The sequence below is a fragment of the Arvicola amphibius genome, chromosome 5 (genome assembly GCF_903992535.2).
Source record: "Arvicola amphibius chromosome 5, mArvAmp1.2, whole genome shotgun sequence".
Taxonomy (NCBI): domain Eukaryota; kingdom Metazoa; phylum Chordata; class Mammalia; order Rodentia; family Cricetidae; genus Arvicola; species Arvicola amphibius.
The window spans coordinates 108,273,858-108,299,077 of record NC_052051.1 but is presented as its reverse complement, the minus strand read 5'-3'; the positions used below and the strand labels follow the sequence as shown (position 1 = coordinate 108,299,077).

Below are 25,220 nucleotides of genomic sequence, written 5' to 3'. Positions count from 1 at the left end.
CTCAGTCAACCTCCACTGTCGGTCACATTCAGAGTCCCGTTTGGTCTCATGTTCCATCAGACCCATTCCAACTGGAGTTGGTGATCTCCCGTTAGTTTTGTCCCACCGTCTCCATGAGTGAACGCACCCCTCATGGTCCTGACTTTCTTTCTCATGTTCTCCCTCCTTCTGCTCCTCGTCAGGACCTTGGGAGCTCAGTCTGGTGCTCCAATGTGGGGCTCAGTCATTTTCTTCATCTATCACCAGGTGGAGGTTCTATGGTGATATGCAAGAAATTCATCAGTATGGCTATAGGAACTGGCCTTTTCAGGCTCCCTCTCCTCAGCTGCCCAAGGAACTAGCTGGGGGCGTCTCCCTGGAAACCCGGGAAACCCCTCTAGAGATGTGTTCTAATTCCATTTCTTGCTTCCCTTTCTTTCCTCCAAACTCTCCCATGTAACCCACTCATTCTCCATCAAATTCATTGCCTCATTTTTCATTAATTGTTATTGCATGCACACATAAAATTTTATATACATATATATCCCCAATATAAGCTGTTGAGTTCATAATGATATTACTTGTGTGTATGCTTTCAGGGATGACCATATCAGAAAGTGCACAGCCATTTGATGTACTTTCCCTAGGATGTGACACCTCTCTTGTACCTAGCTTTATTCAGTTGCCTGTACTTCTTTGTAGGTAGTTTGGCATGTTCATTGGTGTGCTCTCTGTTCAGTCCATATTTAGGCTATCATGTTGGTGGGACTTCATGGGTATAGCTTCTTATGTTACTGGGAAATACAATCTCACAGGAAACTCCCTGATCCTTTGACTCTCATAAGCTTTTCATATTCTTCAATGTTGCTTGAGCCTTAGGTGTTGGAATGTTTTGTATGTATATTAGTGGGACAAGGTCCATAACTCTGCCTTTTGATTTGTTGTGGTTTCTATTTGTTTCACTGAGAAGGGAAGATGAGGCTCCACTTATCTGTAGGCATAAAAGCATGAGTTTATAGATGGTTGTTAGGGATTATGCTTGTTTAGTATTTGTAGATTCTCTTCCAATAACCATGATTTCACTAACACTGATTCGTTGTGAGGTTTCTAGTATGAGGCATGGTATCCCTCTTTTTAAGTGGATCTTAAGCCCAATTAGAGAACAGTTGGTAACCTTGAAGTTATGTGTGCCACTTCTGTACCCTTAGGGTTTTCTTGCTGTGCTGTTCCTTAATATGGCTCTTAGGCATCATAGCTGTGTTGTTCTATTGACTGCCTCCCATCTTTTGGAAGCTTGTATGGTGGCTTCTTGTATTGTGAAAGCTAGTTTTCAGAGGGGGGATCTATTTTCTTTTCATCCAAATATGAATAATGGTGTCTTGGGAACACAAATTCACATTGCCCCAAATAATATAGTCTAAAGTCAATTTCATAAAGTATTTACAATTATGAAACAAAATAGTCATGAGTCAAGATATTTTAAAAATACATTGGTGGGATTTCACCTAGTAGGCTATAGAAAAGTGGGGAAATTTTCTTTTACAGATTTCAGATGCTATTGTATGGCATTCATATCTTCTTGGTTACTATAAGCAATATGTCTATTAAGTTAATATATATCAAATGTTTTTGTGTGACAGTGAAAAGGATGTTAGGTTAGGCGCAGACATGAGTAGTGAATAAATTCATGAGGCTAAATATAGCTGAAGATAATTTGGATCTACATCCCAACTCTTCACAAGTACAAAGTTCTAATCAGTTAGACTTGTGAATCTTTAACTAAATATACCCTACCCCTGAACTTTGGTTCACACTATCTAGTCTTAAACATTTGAAATGTTTTAATTTCAACAAACTTTGGCATCTCAGACTTAAGGAAAGGGAGGTAGGCAGTGGATATGATGGAAGAGATGGAGTTGATGAGAATTTCTAGAGAAACATTAGTCTTTGAGGGAGGTACTAGATGAGAATGATCACAAATAAATTTGATTGTATTTTTTCCTTCAAAATGTATCTAAAATGAAGCACTCACTATCTTTCTATCACTGAACCCATTTCTCTTCAGTGTCAGGTTTAAGTTAAGGGTAATTTTACATGGAATAAAAAAATACTGCTTACTTCTAGTTGAATAGGCATTCACAGGTAAGTAATCATTAGAGATCAGATGAGCATCTTCTTCACTGCTTATAAAATAACTTCTGACATAGCTGATTAAAGAGGAGAAGATATGAATGACAGTCTGCTTTCTAAGGGTTAAATGAATAATCTCTTCTTGTAATAGATAGGAGGTCGTCAACTCAGGTAGCTCGGTTTTTAGTAGTTTTTTTCCAGTAGCTTTATAAAAGAAGAAATGAGTATATCAGTCTAGTTCTAATTCTGATTATGTAAGGGAGCTGTCCAGATCCATAGATTTTCAGGGCTCAGTGATAGCATTTTAGAGGGTGTGAGTCCTCTGTGGTTGTTCTTGCTTTTCCAATGTAGTTTTAGCAACTGCCAGCAGAAGTTCAAGAGCATGCAATGACAAAGTTCTGATGGCTGTTGTAGGGTAGAAAAATTTGCAAGAATGGTTTAGTAACAAGAGTAGACCAGCTGAAAGGAGACAGTGTTCTATTAGTATTTTTTGATCGTCATCTTATAAAATACATTTTTTGCACACACATTATATTTCATTTTATAATAGAGTTCTCACAGTTCATATGAACCAAAAATACATTTTAACGACTGCATATTAAAGGTTAAACTGACATAACTAGCTTACATGTATAGGATTTAATGTTCAAATGTTCAAAAAAGTTTCAACATTCCTGGTTATTTAATACCGACTTTAATTAAAGATGTGATTTTAGGAGAAAACCAGCTTCTTCAATGGGGTAAGGCTTGAAATACCCATTTTTATCAATGGTATCTTCCATAGATATAATTCCATAGAATAAAACATCAGAGTGGGGAGTAATGTTCCTAAAATCTGTGAGAAATCAGAGGGACAGGTTATTATCTAAATGAGAGTAAGAATGTTGTCAATGAACTCCATTCAGCCAATCTTATCTTCTTCCCAAAAAGCTAGATTCCTCCTCAGTTCCCTCCCAGACCTCAATATTTCCAACAATGCCCTCTGGGTTTCCTTGACCCTAAACCTCATTGTGTAATTTTGTCTCTTCTTGACGAGTAACAAATGTTCACCCAGGTGTATCAGTACAGAACATTCCTCTTCTCCCATCTTTAAACCTATGCAATTTTTATAGCAATACCTTCAGAACTCCTGATTCTGATCTTATTCCATTACCTCTTCTGGTCCTATACTAGTATAATCTACAGTTTCTAAAAATTTTCAGTAAATTCATTTTTATCATATTCTAGATTATCAGTCTGTGAATCTCTATGGGACAGCTCTTGAAGCCTGCTGCTGTCAGTCTTCAGTTCATCATCACCAAGATCTAGGAAGGAAACAGAGAGCACTCATGACTTTGCCTATATTACTCCCATGTAACTTCTCTGTGTCTATCATTTATTCCAAGCATATACGAAAACCTCTATTCCATTGCTTTTGGTCTGGAATATTTTCCTTTCAATATGATTTTCTCAGTGATTTGGAGACATCAGTTCAGCCTCAAACTTTACGACCAGTTTATAAATATCAGGAACACCAACATTTTTCACTTTATCTACGTGTGCATGAATATTTATCAAGAAAACACCAATATGTAGCCTTTGCTTCTCACAGAAGAAGATTTAAAATAATTTCACTTTTCCTTAGATTCATACATGCTTAGGATGCAAAGAAACAGATTTTTAAATAATGCTTAAGGCCATGACTCTCATTGACAGGCACACTTCCTCAATCTAGACTAGGGCTTATCTGCATTTCTTTTCTGATCTTTCCCAGGCTGTGGGCTCTCCATAGTCTCAGTGAAACTGGTGTATGAAAACAAAACCTGTAGAGATTTCCAAAGATTATGATGACCATTGTTTCTAATTATCCCGATCTCCATCAATTTCTAAGGGGATGGGATCTGAGCTTCCTGGTCCAAGCTTCTTAATCATGATCTTATTACAATGAAAGATAGTCATTTGAGATACTCAAAGTATTTAGGATGCCAGAAGCAGGAGCATGAATGTTGAAATAAAGGTGTAGTTGGAAATGGCATTGCTCAGAAAATTATTTAGTACCGCTGTGTTAAGATCTGTGAGAGAAAGTCCAATATGCATATGTTTTGTGTCACATGGTCAGAAGCACAATGCAGATCCTTCAAGAAATCTTGATCACATATATATATATATAAACAAACAGAAGCTATGAGGATTCAGGATTCTACTGAGGGAGATTTTCACATGGTTATTAAGTGAAGACTCATTTTTGGAATAGAGGGCAAATTTTGGGTGGAACATTCCAAATTCCAAAACTCTCCAATCAGGGATAATAAACAAATTTGTGCTTCACAAAAAGACTGATTGATAGGCAGCATTGCATAAGAAGAAGAAACAATTATCATGTCATTTAGGGTACTTTTAGTTAGTGGATATGTTATGAGAAAACAAGGGGTCCTATTGTCAACTTTCTGTGTTACCTATATTAAATCACTTAAATATGAAAATCCTAAATCCTTTAAGTGGATAACATAAAACTTATCTTCACTATCTAGTATTAAAATTAGTTCTTTTCTTTGTAACTCAAGAAGTTTTGATTTGCTTTTGACAACGCTGCTCAATGACTTGACTGTGTAGATATTTTATATCTCTTTGGACAGACCATAAATGTTACATCAATGCATCATACGGGGACCGAAAGCCATTTTTAAAAAGGTTAAGAAAAGCCATGTGTCAATCTTTCTTATCCTTGCTCCACTTAAAAGATCAATGTGATTCTTTGCATAGTCATATTGTTCATATTTGAAGTATAAATTGTGTCTGGTAAATATTTAAGCACATGTAAGTGTTACTGCTTTTTGTTGCCCAGCTCAGGGTCTTCTCTTTATGAGTTTGTGCTGAGATACCACCAAACTAGGATGAAGCTCCTGCAAAGGGAAGAACTGTGTGTCCTCATCTCACTCTGTCCCTTGCCTTGTAATCAAAACTCTCTCTTTTTTACTTTCTCTCTCTTTCTGTCTCTCTCTCCTCTCCCACCTCTCCCTCTCTCTCTCTTTCTACTTTATCCTCGAAAAATGTTAATTACTCTTGATGTTCAACAACAAGCAGGCATTTGCAGAAAGGCCTATACCAGTTATACCTATAGGGGAAGGTCTGGTTCTAGCCCACTGTGACCTCTTTGATTGCTCTAGCTGCTCATGAGTCTCTGCAACTTTATCTTTATTGTTAATAGTGATCCGGCCTTTGTGTGCTAAATGAGGTATTGTTAGTGTCTAGGCAGCCCTATAGCTCCTGGTGATAGAGATCCCTTGAGGAAGTTCCATTTTCTCCTCTTATTCATCCATTTACCACTGTTCTCTTGGTGTTTGGAAGTGACCTCTATATCGCTAGATAGAAAGTTCACTTATTTTTTATCATACCGGGTCCATCCAACAAGTATTCCTCGAAATTCTGGTCCTCCCCTCCTTTTATTCTACATTCATCATCCCATTTCCAAACATTTATGTTTCAGATGACACATAGTCAGTCTTAAATTTGAAATATAATGTAAAATGTGAATGTCTAGTTCCAAAAACAAGGCTCTCACTGTGTGTGTTTGTGTGTGTGTGTATACAGGTGAGTGACATATACATGTTTTTGTGTTTAGATGTCTGCGTCTCTAGGTGAATAAGTGAAAGTGTACATATGTATGAGTATGGTATATGTGGAGTGTCTGTGCAATTGTGTGTTAGTGGCTACTTATGCCTGTGTTTGCCCAAATGTAGATGTCGGAGAAGGGCATCGGTGCCCTTTATATCATTCTCCAACATCCTCCTTTTAGATTGGGTGTTTTAATGAATCTGGAGCTAGGCTTAGGAATGCGACCCCTAGATATTTGTAAATACACTTTTCATACCTCACTGGATTGGGTTACAGGCCTATGTGACCATTTTTACCCTATGAGTGTCCCTAACACAGTCTCTCATGCCTGCATATTAGTCTTGTCCATTGAGCCTTCCCTCGAGATGCCTAGCTGTGGTTTTTTTTTCTTAGTAAGTTCCACAATAGTCAAAACCCCAGAGAATGGGAAATGCATCCTAGGAAGTGTTTAATCATGATGTTCTACTCCCAAATGTTGCAAGGGGCCGCTTGTCATTCCCAGCCACTCAGCTAGCTTAGACCTGAAATAATCACACAGAACTGTGTTAATTAAATCACTGCTTGGCCCATTAGTTCTAGCTTCTTATTGGCCAACTCTTATATTAATTTAACTCATTTCTATTAATTTGTGTATGCGTGTGGCTGTGGCTTACTGGCAAGATTCCAACTGGTATCTGTCTCCAACAACTCCATTGCTTCTTTCTGACTCTGCCCTTCTTTCTCCCAGACACTCAGTCCAGTTCTCCCTGCTTAGCTCTGCTCTGCCCCACCCTGCTCTGCTATAGGCTCAAAGCAGTTTTTTATTCATTAATGGTAATCACACCTTACAGAGGGAAGTCCCATATCACCTGAAAGCTGAAACAATATTAGTGGGATATTCCACTGTTACAGAATTTCATGCTTTTAAACAAAGATGAAAGTAACAGAAAATAAATGCATTGACTCCAATAACGAGGGACTCCAACTTTGTTTCCTTTACCCCTAACTAGGTTTAGACCCTCTAACCACAGAATCAGAGTATTCCTTTTTTTATTTTCCTTACATTTCTGTTGACTTTATTCCTAGGTGCATTCTAGAAACATTTCCTCCCAACAGCATGGCTGTTTCAAGAAGGAGGCATCAGTCTCTTTAGCTCCTATGTAGATCATCAACATTTGGAAAAAAAACCTGTCAATAGTCAGGAGTAGGTACATAAAGCCTGGAGTCAGAGAGACTCCAGAATCCATTGAGCTTATAAATGTAAAAGGTTATCTTTTCCAAGAGAAAATAAGGACAATCACTTCAAAAAATAGGAAGTCTTCTATATAAGCAAAAATTATAGATGTGTAACATTTGAAATATCCCAACACATTCCATTTTCAACTTTCAAAAGAAGCTTATTCATGAAAACAGAAACCTGGAAATTTCTGATTTGGATAACTACAGATGTTTCAGTTGGACTGCAGTAATGATGACCCCCTGGCTTTAAACTTATCTGTCCCCACAATTCAATCACTTCATCTCTCTTGGTCCTTAATTAAAGTGATCTTTGGAAGCAGTTAGATGATATGATTTCTTCCCTCTGGTAACTAATTAGGCTGGATTCCACCAAGTCTTCTGTCCAGAATGCTTATCCAAAGAGACCTGAAGAGCTATCATTTCACGTGTTCCAGGTTGAGGTATCCATGGAAACCTTGAACTCCTAATATCTGGTATTTGGAAGACTCTTGTACTCATAGGGCAATTTATTGCTAGGCTACCTTGAAACAAGTTCTTGATTCTCTGTGATCTAGATTCAGATAATTTTGCTAATAACAACTCCACACCTAATTGCACCTTGGTTGATACCATTTTCATCCTGAAATGCTCATTTTAATGATAAACATACTATTTTAACTAAATAAGTTACTGAGAGTGAGAAGCAAAAATTTTATATAATGATAAGCAGGGGAACAGAATAATTACTTTGTCCCCATGAGGTTATGTGTATGTGTATATAATTACTGTGTCATGAATAATTACTAGTATACATAACATAACATGTATATGTCTATATGGAAGGCAATTATGAACATGAGCCTCTATGTGTCTATTTATGTATATATACCTGAATGATAGTCCTTCCCTTAGGCTAGAGCTAAAGATCTCTGATGTTGACAAGCTTTGTTCTTCTGCAGCCCTTTTTTCCCCAGACCTTGTATTTTGATTTTGTCCTTCTGGTGCGTGAGGGCAGACCTTAGCAGAAAGTCGGCTGTCTTAAATATGGCAGGTCATCCATCAATTTCTCCCCTTGCTGTCAGAACTCCTTTTAATACTGCTTGTAATTTACCAGGGGATGTTTGCAAAAGCCACAAACAGAATTTTAATGCTGTAAAATATCTTTGGAGACAGTAAATATTTCCTTTCGCATGAAAAGAAGCTGCTAGTCAGCTGGTCTCTGAGAAGATGAAGACACGTTCTCAGTTAAGGTTTATTGTCTTTAATTCTTCATAAATCAAGTATTTTGCATTGCTATTCTGAAATGAGCAGGGACAGCTTAGGCATTATTGTCTGGTCAGTCACAGCTTAGTCACTTTTCTCTGAACAGTGACAACTTGGTCACTGTTCTCTGTACACTTGTTGTAGATGAGCACTATTTTCTGTATACTCATGCCTTAAGTAGAAGCATATATTTCTGGATATTAGATTCTTGAAAGTCATTTTCTCTTTTGATACAACCAAAATATTAATTGCTTCCATAATTGCACAATATTCATCCAACTAATTTGCAAATGCTTTGATTATACATCCCAATGCATCAGCAGAAGAAACTAATGACAAAATTAATAGCTACCACGACCCCCATTGAGAAGAAAATTTAGACTCCAGGAAGCTTACTGATAGAGGCTGGACTGTATGGCCCTAAATATTAAGACAATAATGGCTTTTCAAATAACTAGATAAAATAGACTCTAAAATCTTTCAGATCAGCTAACAAATACTAGGCACTAAATAAGGTTGCATTACAAATTAGTATGGTAAATTAGCTTTCATTTTAATTTTTTATGAAGATACCCCACATTTCTTTCAGATTCCGTGACTACTTGGTAAAGTAAAGATTGTAGAAACGCTTCCTAGCAATCCTTTGCACAATTTGCAGAGGAGAGAGCAACTCCCATGGTTTATTTGTGACTTTAATTTAATGAGCAAGTGCAAAAAATGTTTCAATGGTTGAGTTCTATGAATGCAAAAGATCTGGCTATGACCATTTATACCTCAGAGAAGTGCTGTCTGGAGAGGAAAGGGAACATCTGTTACCAGGGAGATGTGGGGTAAGAGAAAAGACAGTGTGTCCTTTCAGAAAGAAAATTTCTTCCTACAGAGAACGGGATGCACTTACTAACAGGCACATTAAGAACACAAATCATATGTCCAGAAAAGACTGTGAGCACAGTTTTTAGTATCTATAGTGTTGACAACAGAGGATGGGTAATGGATAGCATCAGATGTTGTTGGTTTGGCTCCTTGAGACGGGAGTGAAAAGAAGGCTGACTCAAGAAAAGACTGACAGGTATGGAGAGATTTTCTTTTTAAAAAATACTAACATGTCAATAGTTGGAGTAGAAGCAACATCAAATACTTACTATTATTTTTTCACAGAGGATTGGTGTTTATACCACAATATGTTATTGCCTCATTTAGTAAAATATACCCAACATAATATTCAATAGTTCTGAATACAGACTTGATAATAGATCCAACTCTGTTGGATTATCTAATAATAGAAATCCATCTGCCCCATCATGCAGATGAGAATCAGACTTTTCACTCATGTCAGAATTCATAAGTTATATGTTGAGATGAGTTCATCAAGTGCACTATTGTGAATAAAGAAATAAAATGTCCTGAGTATTTTTGCATTCAAAACAATATAAGCAAGTTTATTGTCTTCATTATTTTTCTTATTGTTCCCTTTTTAAGGTGAGAACACAGTCTTGGTGATACTGAGTAAATTAATTGCATCACTTAATTAGCAATTGACAGGATATGGCATAGAACTCAGGCCCATGGATTTCAGAGATCATTCACTGAACAAAGTATCTTCCTGTTTGTATCTCAGTAGGTCAGGCTGTTCAAACTAACACAGCCTGTGTTCTCAACTTCCTCCACAGAGGATTAGCACAGATAAAGTCAGCAGGCTGACAAGTCCTTCCAGTGATAGTGAATGTTGTCAGGTACTCTGACATGACGGGAATCCAGAAGTGGAACAGGTGCCATAGACTTGAACAGTTTCCGTTTGCTGCTTTGTAATAGACTTGTCAGGAACGGTTGCTGTATGCTGGCATGCTTTGTACCCACTCACTGAGGCGGGCCACTCTCCTCACCTGGGGAGTGCTCAAGCAACTGGGCTAAGGAAGAAACAAATGGAAGAAGTTTCTCAGGCCACACAAGGTCTCTTTCTGCAGTTATAAACTGTCATGTATGCAACCACTCGAATCTGCATGAATAGTCCAAGTCCAAGAGGAAGGGAACGACTAAAGGATACAATTTTAAAAATACAACTTTGGATTTCATAGCAGAAATCCCATATCTAGATGCCTGGCATCAGCAGTTCTCCCAGCAGGAGGCATCCTCTCCTCCCAGACATCAGCAGCATATTTCCCCTGCTTTTCTCTTCACTCAGATGCACCTGTGCCAGCACCATATCGTCTGCTTCATTGTCTTTATGCTCAGAGAAAAGCGGGGAAATGAGGTGGCACAAAAATAATCTCAGGTGCCAACTCCAATGTTAAAGAACTGCAGGATTTGGGGGGATGTTGGCATCTTTTTGTTCTTTTAGCTTATATAAGTTATATGAGGTAAACTCGATCATGAGACACAGGGGAATAGCTCAGAAATTCAAATTATCTTGACATTGAGTATAAAGAACCTTGACAGAAACATTCATTTTACAGAGAGACTGTTAATCAAGTACTTGCTTGTAGAAACTAGTTAGCCATTGCAAACATGTGAAAAACAAGAGAACTGTCTTGGTGATTTGAGAGAGATCCTAAAGAAATTGCCATTGCATCCCTTCATCCTTTTGCACTTAGGTTCTAGTAGAGCTCTTTATGAAACCAGGACATAAAATGAGAGGGACGTTATAAGTTATAAGAGCATGACTCATGCAATTATGAAGGCTGATTCACCACTTTTTATCTCATTTAATTAATTAATTAATTGATTAACTAATTAATTAATTAATTTGGTTTTTTGAGGCAGGGATTTTCTGTGGCTTTGGAACCTGTCCTGTAACTAGCTCTTGTAGACCAGGCTGGCCTCGAACTTACAGTGATTTGCCTGCCTTTGCCTGCCTTTCAAGTGCTGGGATTAAAGGCATGCACCACCACTGCCCAGCTCCATTTTTCTATTTTAAGCTGAGTATCCTAGACAGTCAGAATATAATTCCTGTCCAAAACAAAAGACTTTAAACCAAGGGAGTTGGTGGTAGTTTGAAGTCAAATCCTGCAAGGCAGAAATGTTGATGTCGTGAAGCGGGAGAATTTGCGTGCTTTCCCTCTCAGTCTAGAAACACCCACCTTCTATGTCTTGTCACTCAGCTTAGGCTTTTAATGGATGGAACGGCTTCTCAAGCACATAAGTGAGCACAATCTTCCTTTGTCTACTCTTCTGAATGTCAATCCCCTCTCGGGGAAAAAGCCCTTACAGAAATAACAAGAAGAGTATTTGCCAGCAATTTCAGCTATTTGTGCCCCGTCACATTGAACACACCATTACAACAGAATTCTAGAACCTTTTAATATCATCAGCCAAATTGTGCTGTTTGCTCTTCATGGGTCTAAATGACTCCAGTGCTTATCTATTAAAAAGTTTGGAGCCCTTAAGAAGGTTACTCACTATGTTATTACATAATATTCTATAATCTATATAAGAAATGTCTGGCCGGGCGGCGGTGGCGCACACCTTTAATCCCAGCACTCGGGAGACAGAGGCAGGCGGATCTCTGTGAGTTCGAGACCAGCCTGGTCTACAAGAGCTAGTTCCAGGACAGGCTCCAAAGCTACAGAGAAACCCTGTCTCGAAAAACCAAAAAAAAAAAAAAAAAAAAAAAAAAATGTCTGAAAGAAGTGCTATTATTTACTATCATTGGACTTGTTTTAAAGAAGAGGGAATTGAAGTTTTAGAAGCAAAATGGTTGTGCCTATATTCATAGCTATAAAGAAAATGACATCATTTTATATAATTATTAAATGTTCTCCATGACACTTCTGACAATGAGGAATCACAGAATTAATTAATTGGAACTCAAAATGTTTGCATTAATTTTATAAAGTCTCTAGACAAAAGAAGGACTGATTTGATTAGACATGCAGTAGATGGAGATTGAACAAGTATTTCAAAGAATCCCATTTGATCACTGGGCATACTGAAGGAATTGTGGGAACTTCCACAGGGATTCCTCATCTAAAGGTTGCAGATGTGATTTTATACTTGAACTATGAGGCAAGACTTGAAGTCATTAGTCTGAAACTTGTGAACATTCTGAGGATGACTTTATGTATTAAACTGACCAAAGCTGTACAAGGAGAAAATGTCAAGAGAGAAAAGAAGCAATGAAGGTCATAGGTAGAATACTGGGTGCATATTATAAGAAGAATGAGTGACGATTGAGGCATCAGGGAATTTAGAAAGAATATTGAGGATGATAACCAGAAAGAGCTTATAAAATTAAGAAATACAGAAATTATGAACTCAATGGGGAGTTTTGCATGTGGTAAAATGTCACGGAAGCATGTGAAGATTGTCAACGAGAACGGATTTTATGCTTTTCCAAGTCATGCTATGAGGAGAACAATACCATAGGCTGTTAGGACTGATATTCTAACCAGACCTGACTAAGGGAAGCCAGCACAATAGACAAATTATTTTGTTTTGAAATTGAACACTCTTTTCCCCATAACTTTTCCAGACTCATCCTTTTGATTGTAACTTCAAAAACCTATTTTCCTCATTAATCAGCTTTGATGGTGAGTGGAATGACAGGCATATGAGAGTAACCAGAACTGAACTAGGCTGAAATGTGTGCTTCTTTTTAATTGTAGAGCAAAGCTACCAGAGACAGGAATGAAAATGTTGAACTTGAAAGGGTACCAAATGGTGCAGAACTAAAGTAGATATCAAAGAGCTTTGACACTCAGATGGAGGTTCTCCGCTTGACAGAAATCAGCCTCCCTTCCTCCATGGCTGAATGAAAGGCATAAGACAAGATTATAATAACAAAGATGAATTTTCAGATGCCAGGCTGCAATTTTCAAGCTGTTAGCTCTGGGTGTTTATATTTCTTCCCTAAGCTGAAATAAGAGGGTGAGGATCTCCTGAAAATGAGGATGAGGTCAGAGATGTAAGGCAAGAAGTGTAGATTCTGAAAAACTAAATGAGACATAGAAAAGGATTCCAGCTACTTACAAGTAAAATGACTGACAAGAGCATCAATGGCTCTGCTGAGCTTGAGCCGTAAATTTGCAGTGGTGTCAGCAGGCACAGGCATATAGCTCATTCAAACTATTCTCAAATCTCTGTGTATAAGGTCACAGAATGAGCAGCAGTCCATTTCTATCTTCCATACATCCCAAGATTGAAAGGCATTAGACTTGCTTGGTTCAATTTCAAACTCCTTTTCACAGCCTGCCTTTTCTAAATATGACCCAAAATGACACATAGGCCAATAGTGAGTATGACCAATCTGTGAGAGAATTGTGAATCCCAGAGACTTCCTTTGAACCTCTGAGGGTCATCTGCCACTTTGATCTGTAGACTCCACTCAAGCAAGCATGGTAACCCTGTGTTTCTTTCATGCTGTCTAGGGATGTTTTCAGGGCACATCTTCTGCCACAAAATTACAAATAAATATGTATTTGTGATGCTTGAAATTGATTGCATGGCCATTTTGTAAAAACTTAAAATCTTCATCAATTCAAATACAATTGCAACTTCTGAATTTTCTAACTCATGGGAGTCACTGTCATAAAGGTCGGTTGGTTCCTCCTTGGTCATCTTTCTGACCACTTATGCAACCTTTCAGGGAAAGGATAGTAAGGATACTTGTTTTGCACTGTTCTATCTGCAAAGTGCTCAGGTTTTATAGAAAACTCAGTGTTCCTTGCTCTCCTGTCTTGTATTCTGCAGGGAGTAGACATTACACAGTCACACAATTTATTACTTAATTATAATAGTTATATGTGTTATTAGTAGTATAATTTCCTTCTTTATATTTTGAGCAACACAAATTTATTAATGTAATAAATTAGCTATTAAATATTTTTGATGCGTAAGGAATACTTTCTGTGAACCCTTGGAAAACTGACCTATTCATATTAATTTACTGAAGGTTTCAACAAGCCATTGATTTAATACATATTAAATGTACTCATTTCTTTATTGAATGTATATATTTAATATGTATGGTATAAAGAAATATAGCACATATGAACATATATGCATACCTCTTCTCATATATATATACATATATATATTGCTACATTAAGAGAACATTTGCTGACCAAGTCTATTGATTTATAATTTTAGCAATAGCTTTTTAAATCTTTAGAGGAAAATTTTAAAGAAAAAACTGGACATCGTCATTGTTAGCAAAATATTTAGCATTAACCTTCACTTCTTTCCCTTTGTAATAACTATTGGCTGCCATGGCAACCTTTCCCCCAGCATTGCACAGTTCTTTTATGTGAAAAGCATAAGGCCTTGGAGACTTCAAATGTCTCCTTACAAAACAGTCCCAAACCGTTACCCTGGAGCCATTACCATTCTGGGCCTCAGAAGCCCTGGCTACTCCATTTAATTTATTATGTCCTGCTTCAATCAATATCACTCTGGAGCACCAGGAGAAAGCCCAATGCATCATTTTGCACAGTGTATGCCTACAAAAAATAACAAAAATTTTTTTTTAAATTTCTCAGATGGGTTCAAAAAAATTCAGCAGGTGCTAAACATCTTTGGCACTCACACTAATTTGTGTTGTTCTTGTTTGCTCCCTTCCTAGTACCCAACAAAGTTCCCTTCTTCTTTCCTGTTGTTAGTCCTTTCCCTGACCCTCTCCCCTTATCTACCTAGATAATTGTTGCTTTCAATTTAGGTCCCAGGTTGAGGCTCTACTTTTTATTTTTAGAGAGAGTTGAGAACCATTAAAATGAAATTGGAGGACACACTTGTAATGACATCACAGTTTCCTGGACTGGTGGTAGTCACTGAAGTTTCCTCTTAGTTTTCCAAGCGGCCCATTGCTGAAAAACGAGCTCCTCTTTCAGTTGTGATTTTAGCTGTAGTCACACAGCTTAGGTGTCATTCTGTAAATATGTCCTGCTTACAAGTGTCTTCGTGAGGATGGGATGAGGTACAGTGGTGACTAAGATAACAATAAAATGACCTTGTAGGGAATAACTAGGCTTCTATGTATCACAGAGTGACAGAGAATAAACATATTGATAAATCTATAAAGTTATCTCTGAAAGCAGTCAAGTGCCCAGGAAGAAATGAGGCAGTGGAATGAACATTTCAGGAATGTTCATGAAGATCCCTCTGAAAATGAGATGTTTACTTAGGTGACATGAAGTAATCAGGCAACAGGGAAGCTTGGAGGAGCACATGACAAACAGGAAATGATACTTGAGACACCTAAAGGCAGGAGGGTCACTCTGGGCCTGGAATCTGTGCTGGGAGTGAAGGAGGGGATAGTAGTGTGACTAAAAGGCTTGATGTCATGAGAAACCACTTCTTGTACGCTTCCTGGTAATGATGTCTAGCAAACTTTATTGTTTCTTGTCAGACTGTCTTTAGATCACAAGACTCCAAATATCAACATGGAAACTTCTTATTAATTGTTTAGGCTTGTCCCATTAACTTTTATAATTTAAATTTAACCTGCTTTTCTTGATCTATGGTTTGTCACATGACTTTTACCTTTCTACAGTATGGCATGATCGACTTGTTCAAGTCAGCTGGTGAAATTGTAAGCCTAGATTCTTCCTCCCAGTTTCTCTCACTCTGCCCGGAAGTCCCACCTATTCTTTCCTGTCTAGCTATTGGCCATTTAGCTTTTCATTAACCAATCAGAAGGGGCCTTAGGCAAAAACATATTTTTACAGTGAGAGAGTTGCTGGTGCTGGGCTGGGCCCAACCATGTGGTGCTGGGCTGATCCCTGCGACACTGAGTCCCCGGAAGGTGCAGTTTCCCAGTGGCAAGCAGCTGGGCAGGCAAGTGGGTAGGAGACACGTGGACAGACACATCGTACAGGATAGAATTGGATATTATTACTTAGAGGAGTAACAGTGGGTATGGAAGCATACTTATTCTGAACAAGTAGACTTTTTCTCATTACTATTCCCTAAAAATGGACTTTGAGAATCATATTTTAATATTTATGCAGGTCCTGGAACCAAGTCATCCTTCAAAGACACATAGAGACAAACAAACTATGTATGGGACCACTTGTTTCCCTTGTGGATAACAACTTTTAAGGAAGAATAGAAACAACAAGATGGTTTGGATGGAATAGAAAATATCAAAATGAAAGTCTCAGATAAAATCAAATAAAAAATCAGGTTAAATTTATTAAAACCACTTTCATTGGATCCGGTTATGAAAAGCTACAAGGCCACTGGAATTGTTCAAACAAAGGGCTGGCAATATTGATTAACACTTAAGAACACTTGCTTCTTTTTCAGAGGACCGAGGTAGGGATTCCATCAGACAGTGTGCCACACAATGAACTGTCACCCTATTTCAGGGTATGTGATATGCTTTCTGGTCTCCATAGGCACTGGTCACACTCAAGATGCATGTAAGCACATGCAGACAAAGCACTAATAAATAAGAGGTGAAATAAATTTCTGGAAACTTGAATGTTACTAAGGAAAACAGAGAAATCTATGATTTGGGCTGATTTGTTTTCAAACTGAAATATAAGATGTTTAGTTCCTACTTACTCAGAAAAGTCTGATTCCTGATGCATTGATGATGTGGGATGAAAAGGGAAATTATTTAGTAGCTCACTAGATAAAGGTGGAGGGAAACAGACAACAGACAACACACACACACACACACACACACACACACACACAATTCTGGGGTCACTCCACACAGCCAGGAGATACTTTTCTACAGTGCTTCTGCTTGAAGAAACCGAGTCACCTGTCTGTTCAACATTAGCAATCGCAGTAGTTGGGACCAGTTTCCTTTTGTGCTATTAAGAGTTATGAAGCTTACTAGGCGCTACCATTACCATAATAACCTTCACTATCACTTAATCTATTAAATTCTATTTTACATTCACTAAGCTAATATGGAAAGTTAAACAGATGTAAAGAGCCAGGAAGTTCCTAGAGTCAGCAGATCTCTGTTCCCGTGTGCACCAGCAGCTGGCCCATCTGGCGCCAGCCCTCCTCCATTCTGTCCGCCTCCCAGCCATGTGCCAAGGCCTCCTCTAGCTGACGGAGCATGGCTCCCCTAGGTTTTGAAATCTTCTATTACTTACATGAAGCGATTTCCTCATTTATTTCCCCGGTCATCTCCCCGAGGCTTCCTGATGGCACCTTAGGTCTTACACCTTGTCTTTTTTTTTTTTTTTGGTGAACTTTATTTTGTTCCTTGACACCAATTTTGTTCACCAATTCTTGCCCCCCTGCCCTCAAAACACAGCATTCATTCTCCTCACCAGTGCTGTGATTTCTAAAATTTACTTGTAAGACAAAATATCCTTTCTTCTAGCAGATGATATATCAGGAAAGTGCCTCTGTGTTCTTTGGGTTAAAACAGGGAAGCTGTTGCTTGTCTCTTCTTGGGTTCTGACAAAAACTGATCACAGTTACTAAATGGAAAGTTCCCTGTTATTTCCAGTAACACTGCGACCATAATTACCACCTTCACACTGCTCATAATTACTAAATATGGAACCACAATATTTGATGGAATTTTTCTTCAGATATGTTTGGGATATCTTTCTCCAATACATTTATAATACAAATATGTAAAGCTTGAAGGTAGGGATGATGAATATATGGTTTAATAATTTTGATAAATGAACATGACTGAAACATGGAAATTTTTAAAGCATGTCTTCACTTTAATTTCCTTTTCTATTCACTTTAATTTTCCTTTTTCAGGTCATGGATCTACTTAGAATTTTAGAACTATGTATAAGAAAAGATACATATGTTAGTATTTAATTTTCACTTAGCTTTTACTATAATTAATGTGGAAATTACTGTGAGACTCAATTAGATCTCTCAGAATTCATGGTTTAGTAACTAATGAAAGGGTAGATGTTTATTTATAAGTGGAAGGCATACCATTTCTGCATCACTGGCTGAGTGATCAAAACAGGAAAGTTTGAGTTTACTTTAGTCTATACAAACATGCAGTCCCATTTACGGTGCTGTTTTGCTCAATCTAACAAGAATCTGTGTATGGAGTGTGTTTTCTTTTTTTTATTTTAGATGAACTTGAGTTTTGCAATAGACTTAAAAATTTTTATAAAATTTATTGTAGAAAACTGTAAATAAAATATACTCAATACTGAAAGTTGTGGAATATTACTTTAACTAAGCAAAGATGTAGCATTTGTTTATGCTGCATTTTCAAAGATGTAAAGATGTGTTACATTTGTTTATGTTGCATTTGTTTAGCAATGGAAAGATGTTTTGCTTTGTCTGCATGAGGCACTTGATTGGTCGAATCAAAGCTGAACGTGCAATAGTTAGGGGGTAGAGGGATAGTTGGGGCTGGTAGGCAGAGAGAATAAGTAGAGAGGAGAGAAGGAGAGAAGAGAGAATGAGGGAGGAAGAGAGGGAGATGCCCATGGCCAGCCGTCCAGGCAGCAGTTAACCAGCCAGACACAGAGGAAGCAGGAAAAATAGGCCATACAGAATGAAAGAAAGGTAAAAAAACCCTAAGGCAAAATGTAGATGAAGAGAAACAGGTTGAATTAAGTTATAAGACCCAGTGGCAAAAGTATAAGATAAGATCGAGCAATCAAAACTAATAAGAAATGTCTATGTCATGATTTGAGAACTGGCTGGTGGCCCAAAAGTAAGCCTGTTGCAACTGAAAGCTTAAAATTTAACATAAGCTTCATGGTTACAATTTTGAATGCCAGTTTTAACTAAACAGAAGACCTTTTGGTTATTTAGAATTTTTGGTTTGGTTTGTTTTGGTGTGTGATTTTATTTACATTGACTTGTAAACAAATTTTGAATTTTGTAACGATTTACTTGTGATTCTTACATTTTTATAATTATAAAGCATTTCATAAATATGTGTAAACAAAGAACGCATATATGAAAATATATGATAGCCACATATATAGTGACATAAATTTAAGGGTATAAAACGTGTCAACTTAACTATAGACTTCTCTATTCCATTTTGTCTCCTCCTGCCCAAATTGCCTTTATTTTCTAGAAGAAACAACTCCCATATATTTTTCTCAAAAATATTCTGAAGGAATTAATAAAAATTTTAAATTACTCACAGTGAATTTTGTGTCAGGGAACCAACGACAGCACCTTCATCTTACTACCCATTTGGGGTGTCACCCCAAGAACACATCACAACCCTACTGACATGCTGATCTTTATCTGGGGTCTCTGTCATTGTTCAATATTCTACTACATGCTTAGTGCTTAAAGTATGTCCCATAGATATAATTTGTTGAGTAGATACTTCAGTCATTACACTTACCTATTTATACTTCTCCAAAGCATGAATACACTGATATGAACATCATACGAGGATGGATTTAGATGATCATACAATTTTTCATGTTACATTTCATTTCATAATTCAGTTCCAAACATTTTCTAATTTTCATGTAATTTCACTTTGCTTAAATGGAAGTATATTTTTCACAATATTTTCAATTGGAGATTTCTTAGTTATCCTTCCTACTGATTTCTAGCTCAGTTTCATTTGTTTGGGAATATGCTGTGATGTTTATTCATTGACATATTTTCAGTCCTGGTTTAGCATGGAATCTGATGCTTACTTGAAAATAGCACAACTATTTGTGGCACTGGGTATAACACCAAATGCTTGAAAGTTATATCAACTATTTCCATTGCTTTGTTCAAATCTATATTCTTACTGACTTTTTCTGCCTGTTCTTTCAACTGCCAAGAGCTGTATGTTAAGAATCTCATATAACATTGTGGATTTTAGTAATATCAGTTTTTTTTAGTTGAAACAAGTTTATACTTATATTATTTTTTTCCAGTGGATTGAATTTATCATTATAAAACATTTCCCTTATATTCTAGTAATGTTCTTTATTATAGTGTCCCCTTTATCTGGTGTTTATGTCTTATATCAGCTTTTTTTTCATGTAAGTTTAAGCCTCATTCATTACAATGTGGTGCACATGCAGGAGAGTAAAGAAAACAGAAAACCTGTTCACAAAGCACTTTTGATACTGAAAATGTACGATTTAATGTGAAGCTCCATGGCTTTCATTCCAGATGCCAATTCTAATTGTATAGAAGATGTTCTTTGAATTACATACACTTTGAGTCTAGTTAATTTCAGTGTGTGATGTTTTGTTAATTGGCAAGCCTTTTTTTAAAGTAAAGTTTCTATAAAAAAAAAAAAACATAGATGCAGGTATCACAGGTACTGCACTCCAGGTTGGAGTGTATGCCAGAAGAGGACTGTTAGGAGTGAGGAGAGGGGCTGCCCTGTGTGTAAGGGGTGGGGGAAGGGGCTCTCCTGTGTGTAAGGGGTGGGAGAAGGGGCTCTCCTGTGTGTAAGCGATGGGGAAAGAGCTGTCCAGTGTGCAAGAGGTGGGAGAAAGGTTCTTCTGTGTGTAAGGAGTTGGGGTACAGGATCTCCTGTAGGCAGTTTAAAGACATTTGGAATCAGGTCTTGTTCTTAGTGTTCAAGATTTTGATAAGAAGCTTACAGAGTCTGATGCTTCTATTAATCTTTTGTAAAACTCTTCTTTAATTTCTTAAAATAATTGTTTAAATGTTTGAAAGTATAATTGCATCATTCCCCCTCCATTTCCTCCCTCAAAACTTCCCCTTGCTCTCATCTCAAATTCATGAATTGAGGCTCCTGTTCATTTCAGCATGGCTGTCTAAACATTATCTAAAATTTGGATAGAGTTTTAATGCCAAGTTTCAAATTGTTAAGATGGCAAACAGAAAGAAGGGGGAAACTCAAGGACACAGGGAATAGCGTCTTAGAGTCAACTAAACTCAGCACTCTGCTGCTGCAGGTTGCAGAAGAGCAGAATGATGCGAGGCAGCGCATAGTGGAATCATAAGTGCTATTAATCCTATAGATACAACATATGAACCTCATCCCTGGGAATCTGTGATTAGCTCAACACCTTCCCAGACTCTTGCCTTCAAACCTTCTTAGTCATATGAGTCAGAGCACATCTATCTTCTCTACTTGTTGGAGCTGCATTAGCTACCTTGGGACATCACCAGATTGTAACATCAAATAAGACAGGCAGTGGGAAGTCACCACCTAGCAGCAGCCTAACTCCTCTGTCCAAATACAGTCCCAGAGTTCTCTAACTCTAGCAGTACAGATAAGTTCTATGATGCTGATGAATTCAACCAAAATGACTCATCCTCAAACTGCTTAATAGATTCTTCTGGGTCTGCCTTCATCTTCACATACAGCTGTTCAGGAAATAGCCTACAGCACCCAGACAACTCAGAATCACTGAATTCCTCCATGTGAAAAGAACAAATCATGGGGTTCTTTTTTTTATTCATATGACAGCAGAAATGGAAATGGGTAAGTGGGGCCAATGGAGGAACACAGACTATCATGCCTGAGCAAAGCTCTGAATGGACCTTAGGGAGGGAGTTCTTCTAACACTTATTCTTTAAAGAAAATGTAGTTTAGAAGTGCATGCAGACTTTTGCATATCCAGATCTATTCTTTTTATTTTAGTATTTATTATTATTATTGTTATTATTAAAAATTTCTGCCTCCTCCCCTCCTCTTCCCCACCTCCCATTTCTCTCCCTCTTCCCCCACTCTCCTCCCTCTCCCTCTCCAGTCCGAAGAGCAGTAAGGGTTCCTTGCCCTGTGAAGTCCACGGTCCTCTGCCCTCCATCCAGGTCTAGGAAGGTGAGGATCCAAACAGTCTAGGCCCCTCCAAAGCCAGTACATGCAGTAAGATCAAAACCCAGTGCCATTATCCTTGGTTTCTCAGCAGCCCTCATTGTCTCCCATGTTCAGGGAGTCTGGTTTTATTCCATGCTTTTTCAGTACCAGTCCAGCTGGCCTTGGTGAGCTCCCATTAGATCAGCCCCACCATCTCAGTGGGTGGGTGCACCCCTTGCGGTCCTGACTTCCTTGCTCATGTTCTCCCTCCTTCTGCTCCTCATTTGGACCTTGGGAGCTCAGTCCGGTGCTCCAATGTGGGTCTCTGTCTCTATCTCCATCTATCACCAGATGAAGGTTCTATGGTGATATGCAAGATATTCATTAGTATGGGTATAGGATCGGGCCATTTCAGGCTCCCTCTCCTCTGCTGCCCAAGGAACTATCTGGGGATATCTCCCTGGACACCTGGGAACCCCTCTAGAGTAAAGTCTCTTGCCAACCCTAAAATGGCTCCCTTAATTACGATATATATTTCCCTGCTCCCATATCCACCCTTCTTTTATCCCAACCATCCCATTCCCCCAAGCTCTCCCCATCCTCCCCTTCACACTTTTTTCTCCCCATCTCCCCTTAGCCCCATCCCACACCACCCCCAAGTTCCCAATTTTTGCCCGGCAATCTTGTCTCCTTCCAATATCCAGGAGGATAACTATATGTTTTTCGTTGGGTTCACCTTCTTATTTATCTTCTCTAGGATCACAAATTATAGAGTACTACTCAGCGGTAGAAAACAATGACATCTTGAATTTTGCATGCAAATGGATGGAAATAGAAAGCATTATCCTGAGTGAGACAACCCAGACCCCAAAAGATGAACATGGGATGTACTCACTAATAAATAGTTTCTAGCCATAAATAAAGGACATTGAGCCTATAATTCGTGATCCTAGAGAAGCTAAATGAGAAGGTGAATTCAGATCTATTCTTAAAGAATCCAGGGATTTAATGGTTCAAGCCATGAAATAGTAGGGAGGAAAAAACGCTCCGGAGGAAAAGGGCTGTTGGCCCAAAGCTGTTCATTCCTATTTTGGGTAAGATCTTTCCAAGTCACTGGAAGTTGCCCAATTATACTAAAGAGAACAGAGCTAGCTATAAAGGGACAGTTCCATGGGTTTCTTAGAAGAGCGTAGCATTTGTAAAGAAGTGAGTTTCTATCATCTACCCTGCCAGCTTTTATGTGTTTTAATAGGATGATACAATTCAATACTCAGATCTGCACTAAATCAGCACTGTGTTTCAGGTCTAGACTGCAGTGAACACTACATTCTCACATTCTGCAATGGCTATGCAAAGTCTGTCCTGAGGGTGCCCTAGGCGGGTTTAGAAAAGAATGCAATATTAATTGCTTCTTAACAGGCTATAGTATAAACATCCTCTTCCACACTAAAACTTTCTATTGAGGCAAGAAGCATGAATTACTTAAGAGATTTATTTCTCCAAATGACAAGATGTCTTTTTGATCAATAGAGTTATAATAGAAGGACACCACATATCTGATTTGCACACATCGAGAAAAAAATTGAGACCGTTGGGACCAGAATGGTTATTTGAGTCCTGCTGCCTTTGGAAGGATGTCAGTTTAAAAATCAAAACCATTTTATGTAGCAACTGAAGCAAAACACAAGCTTGAGGAAAGACAAAGTACAGAAGTCCACGAAAGGACGGAAAATGGAATTCAGTGAATGATGGGGCTATTCTGTAGAGATGGAGCTGACTCTGTGATGCAGCATTACGGGAATGTCTGGTGTGGGGAAGGATTAGGCTGGCAACTCAGTTCACACCTGGTGGCCAGACCAACAGGCATAATGAAGCAACAACTTGTCTTCATCGGGACAGCCTGTCACTCTCTTCTTATTGCAGTGTTTCCTACCTCTGGGATACTGAAGTGTGTGACCCAGATGAACAGTGGAAGTGGAGAATGCTTTCCCCTCTTTTCCCCTCTGTGACAGTCACAATTTTAACCTCAGTTCTAAGAAAAAATTCAGGCTTTTCCAAATCTTATGCTTTGGCAAACAGCGATGAAGCTAAGTCACAGCATTCAGGACTCTGTGTCTGCTGGTCTAGCATAAAAACTGCATTTACTCTTCACATGTTAAACACCATGGATCATGTGTAAAGTTTGAAGCTGGAGAAAGGCTAATTTACCACAGTGATCGTGTTTTTATTACTGATTCCTTCATCAGAAAGTTGTTTTTGAAAGTCCATCATGCATTGTTAGATGAGAGCTCTGAATTATGTAAGAATCACCACTTAAGCACTTGAAGTGTTCCCAGCACAGTCATTCTGTAGATAATGCCAAGACCCGAAAAAACCATCTATGATGTCAGTGATACTCTTTCGTGTAAAAGAAGAGGATGCAGACACCAAAAGATCACTTCAATTATCTATAGTTGCAAATCAAAAAACAGTTAAGGTGGGACTTAGGGTGGAACTAGCCAATTGACCACTGAGCTTCCAGGCAGGTTTTGATATTTAAAGAACTGGCCTTGAGTTATACTGACTTTTCCTGTGTGGGATTCAGATTTCTCATTTGTCCTTCAAGTCCAGAAAGTCTAGAACTTTTTCACAATCAAACATCACATTTTACCTTTGTTCATAAAGTTGAAACCCAGACACCAGAGTGAGGAAAGTATTTTTTTTTTAAGAAAAGCCTCCCCTCTCTTCTTAATATTCTTTGTTTATTTTCCTCCCTAGGTCTCTACAGAAGAAGGCAAGAATCTTGCTCGAGAATACAACTGTGCCTTCTTTGAGACCTCTGCAGCCCTCCGATTCGGTATTGATGATGCTTTTCAAGGCTTAGTGCGAGAAATTCGCAGGAAGGAATCCATGCTGTCCTCGATGGAAAAGAAATTAAAAAGGAAGGACAGCCTGTGGAAGAAGATAAAAGCCTCGCTGAAGAAGAAGAGAGAAACCATGACATGACACTTCGCTTCTGTGCCCATCCCATCTCTCTGGATTTTATCAACCAGGCAATTGTTCCTCTCCCTCCCTGCCTTCCTGCTCCCCCACTCTCAATATCTACCTGCAGGCAAAAATTAGACTTCTATAACTGTGTGTCTTGAGATAGTTTTATTTTGCCTTTAACAGCTGGATAGATTTTGTCAATCAACTGGATAATGCTCTTTAGATTTTACAATATATTACCAAATAAAATTAACATTCCAATTGCCTCATTTTCCTGTAAAGAGTTGCTTCATTTCGTATGCTGTCTGGTTATAAAGAAAATATGCAAACTTGTAGCTGGGATGATAAAAGGCTTAGGGGATCTGCTTTTGCCTGATAGCTCTGGCTGTTTGCACTTCACAAATCTGTAAATAATGAAGATGCTCAAAGGGTTCAAAGCAAAAGGCCAAGGCCTGGTCTT

The 25,220-nt window shown here is 38.2% G+C and overlaps 1 protein-coding gene across 1 annotated transcript in view; it reads left to right on the top strand.

The window, feature by feature from the left end:
- Nucleotides 1-24,778, top strand: part of Rit2 (Ras like without CAAX 2) — a 321,744-nt gene extending 296,966 nt beyond the window's left edge. Inside the window, exon 5 of the mRNA XM_038331534.1 lies at nt 24,551-24,778. Coding sequence (XP_038187462.1) covers nt 24,551-24,778 — 228 coding nt within the window. The remainder of the gene's footprint in view (nt 1-24,550) is intronic.
- The last annotated feature ends 442 nt before the right edge of the window (nt 24,779-25,220 follow it).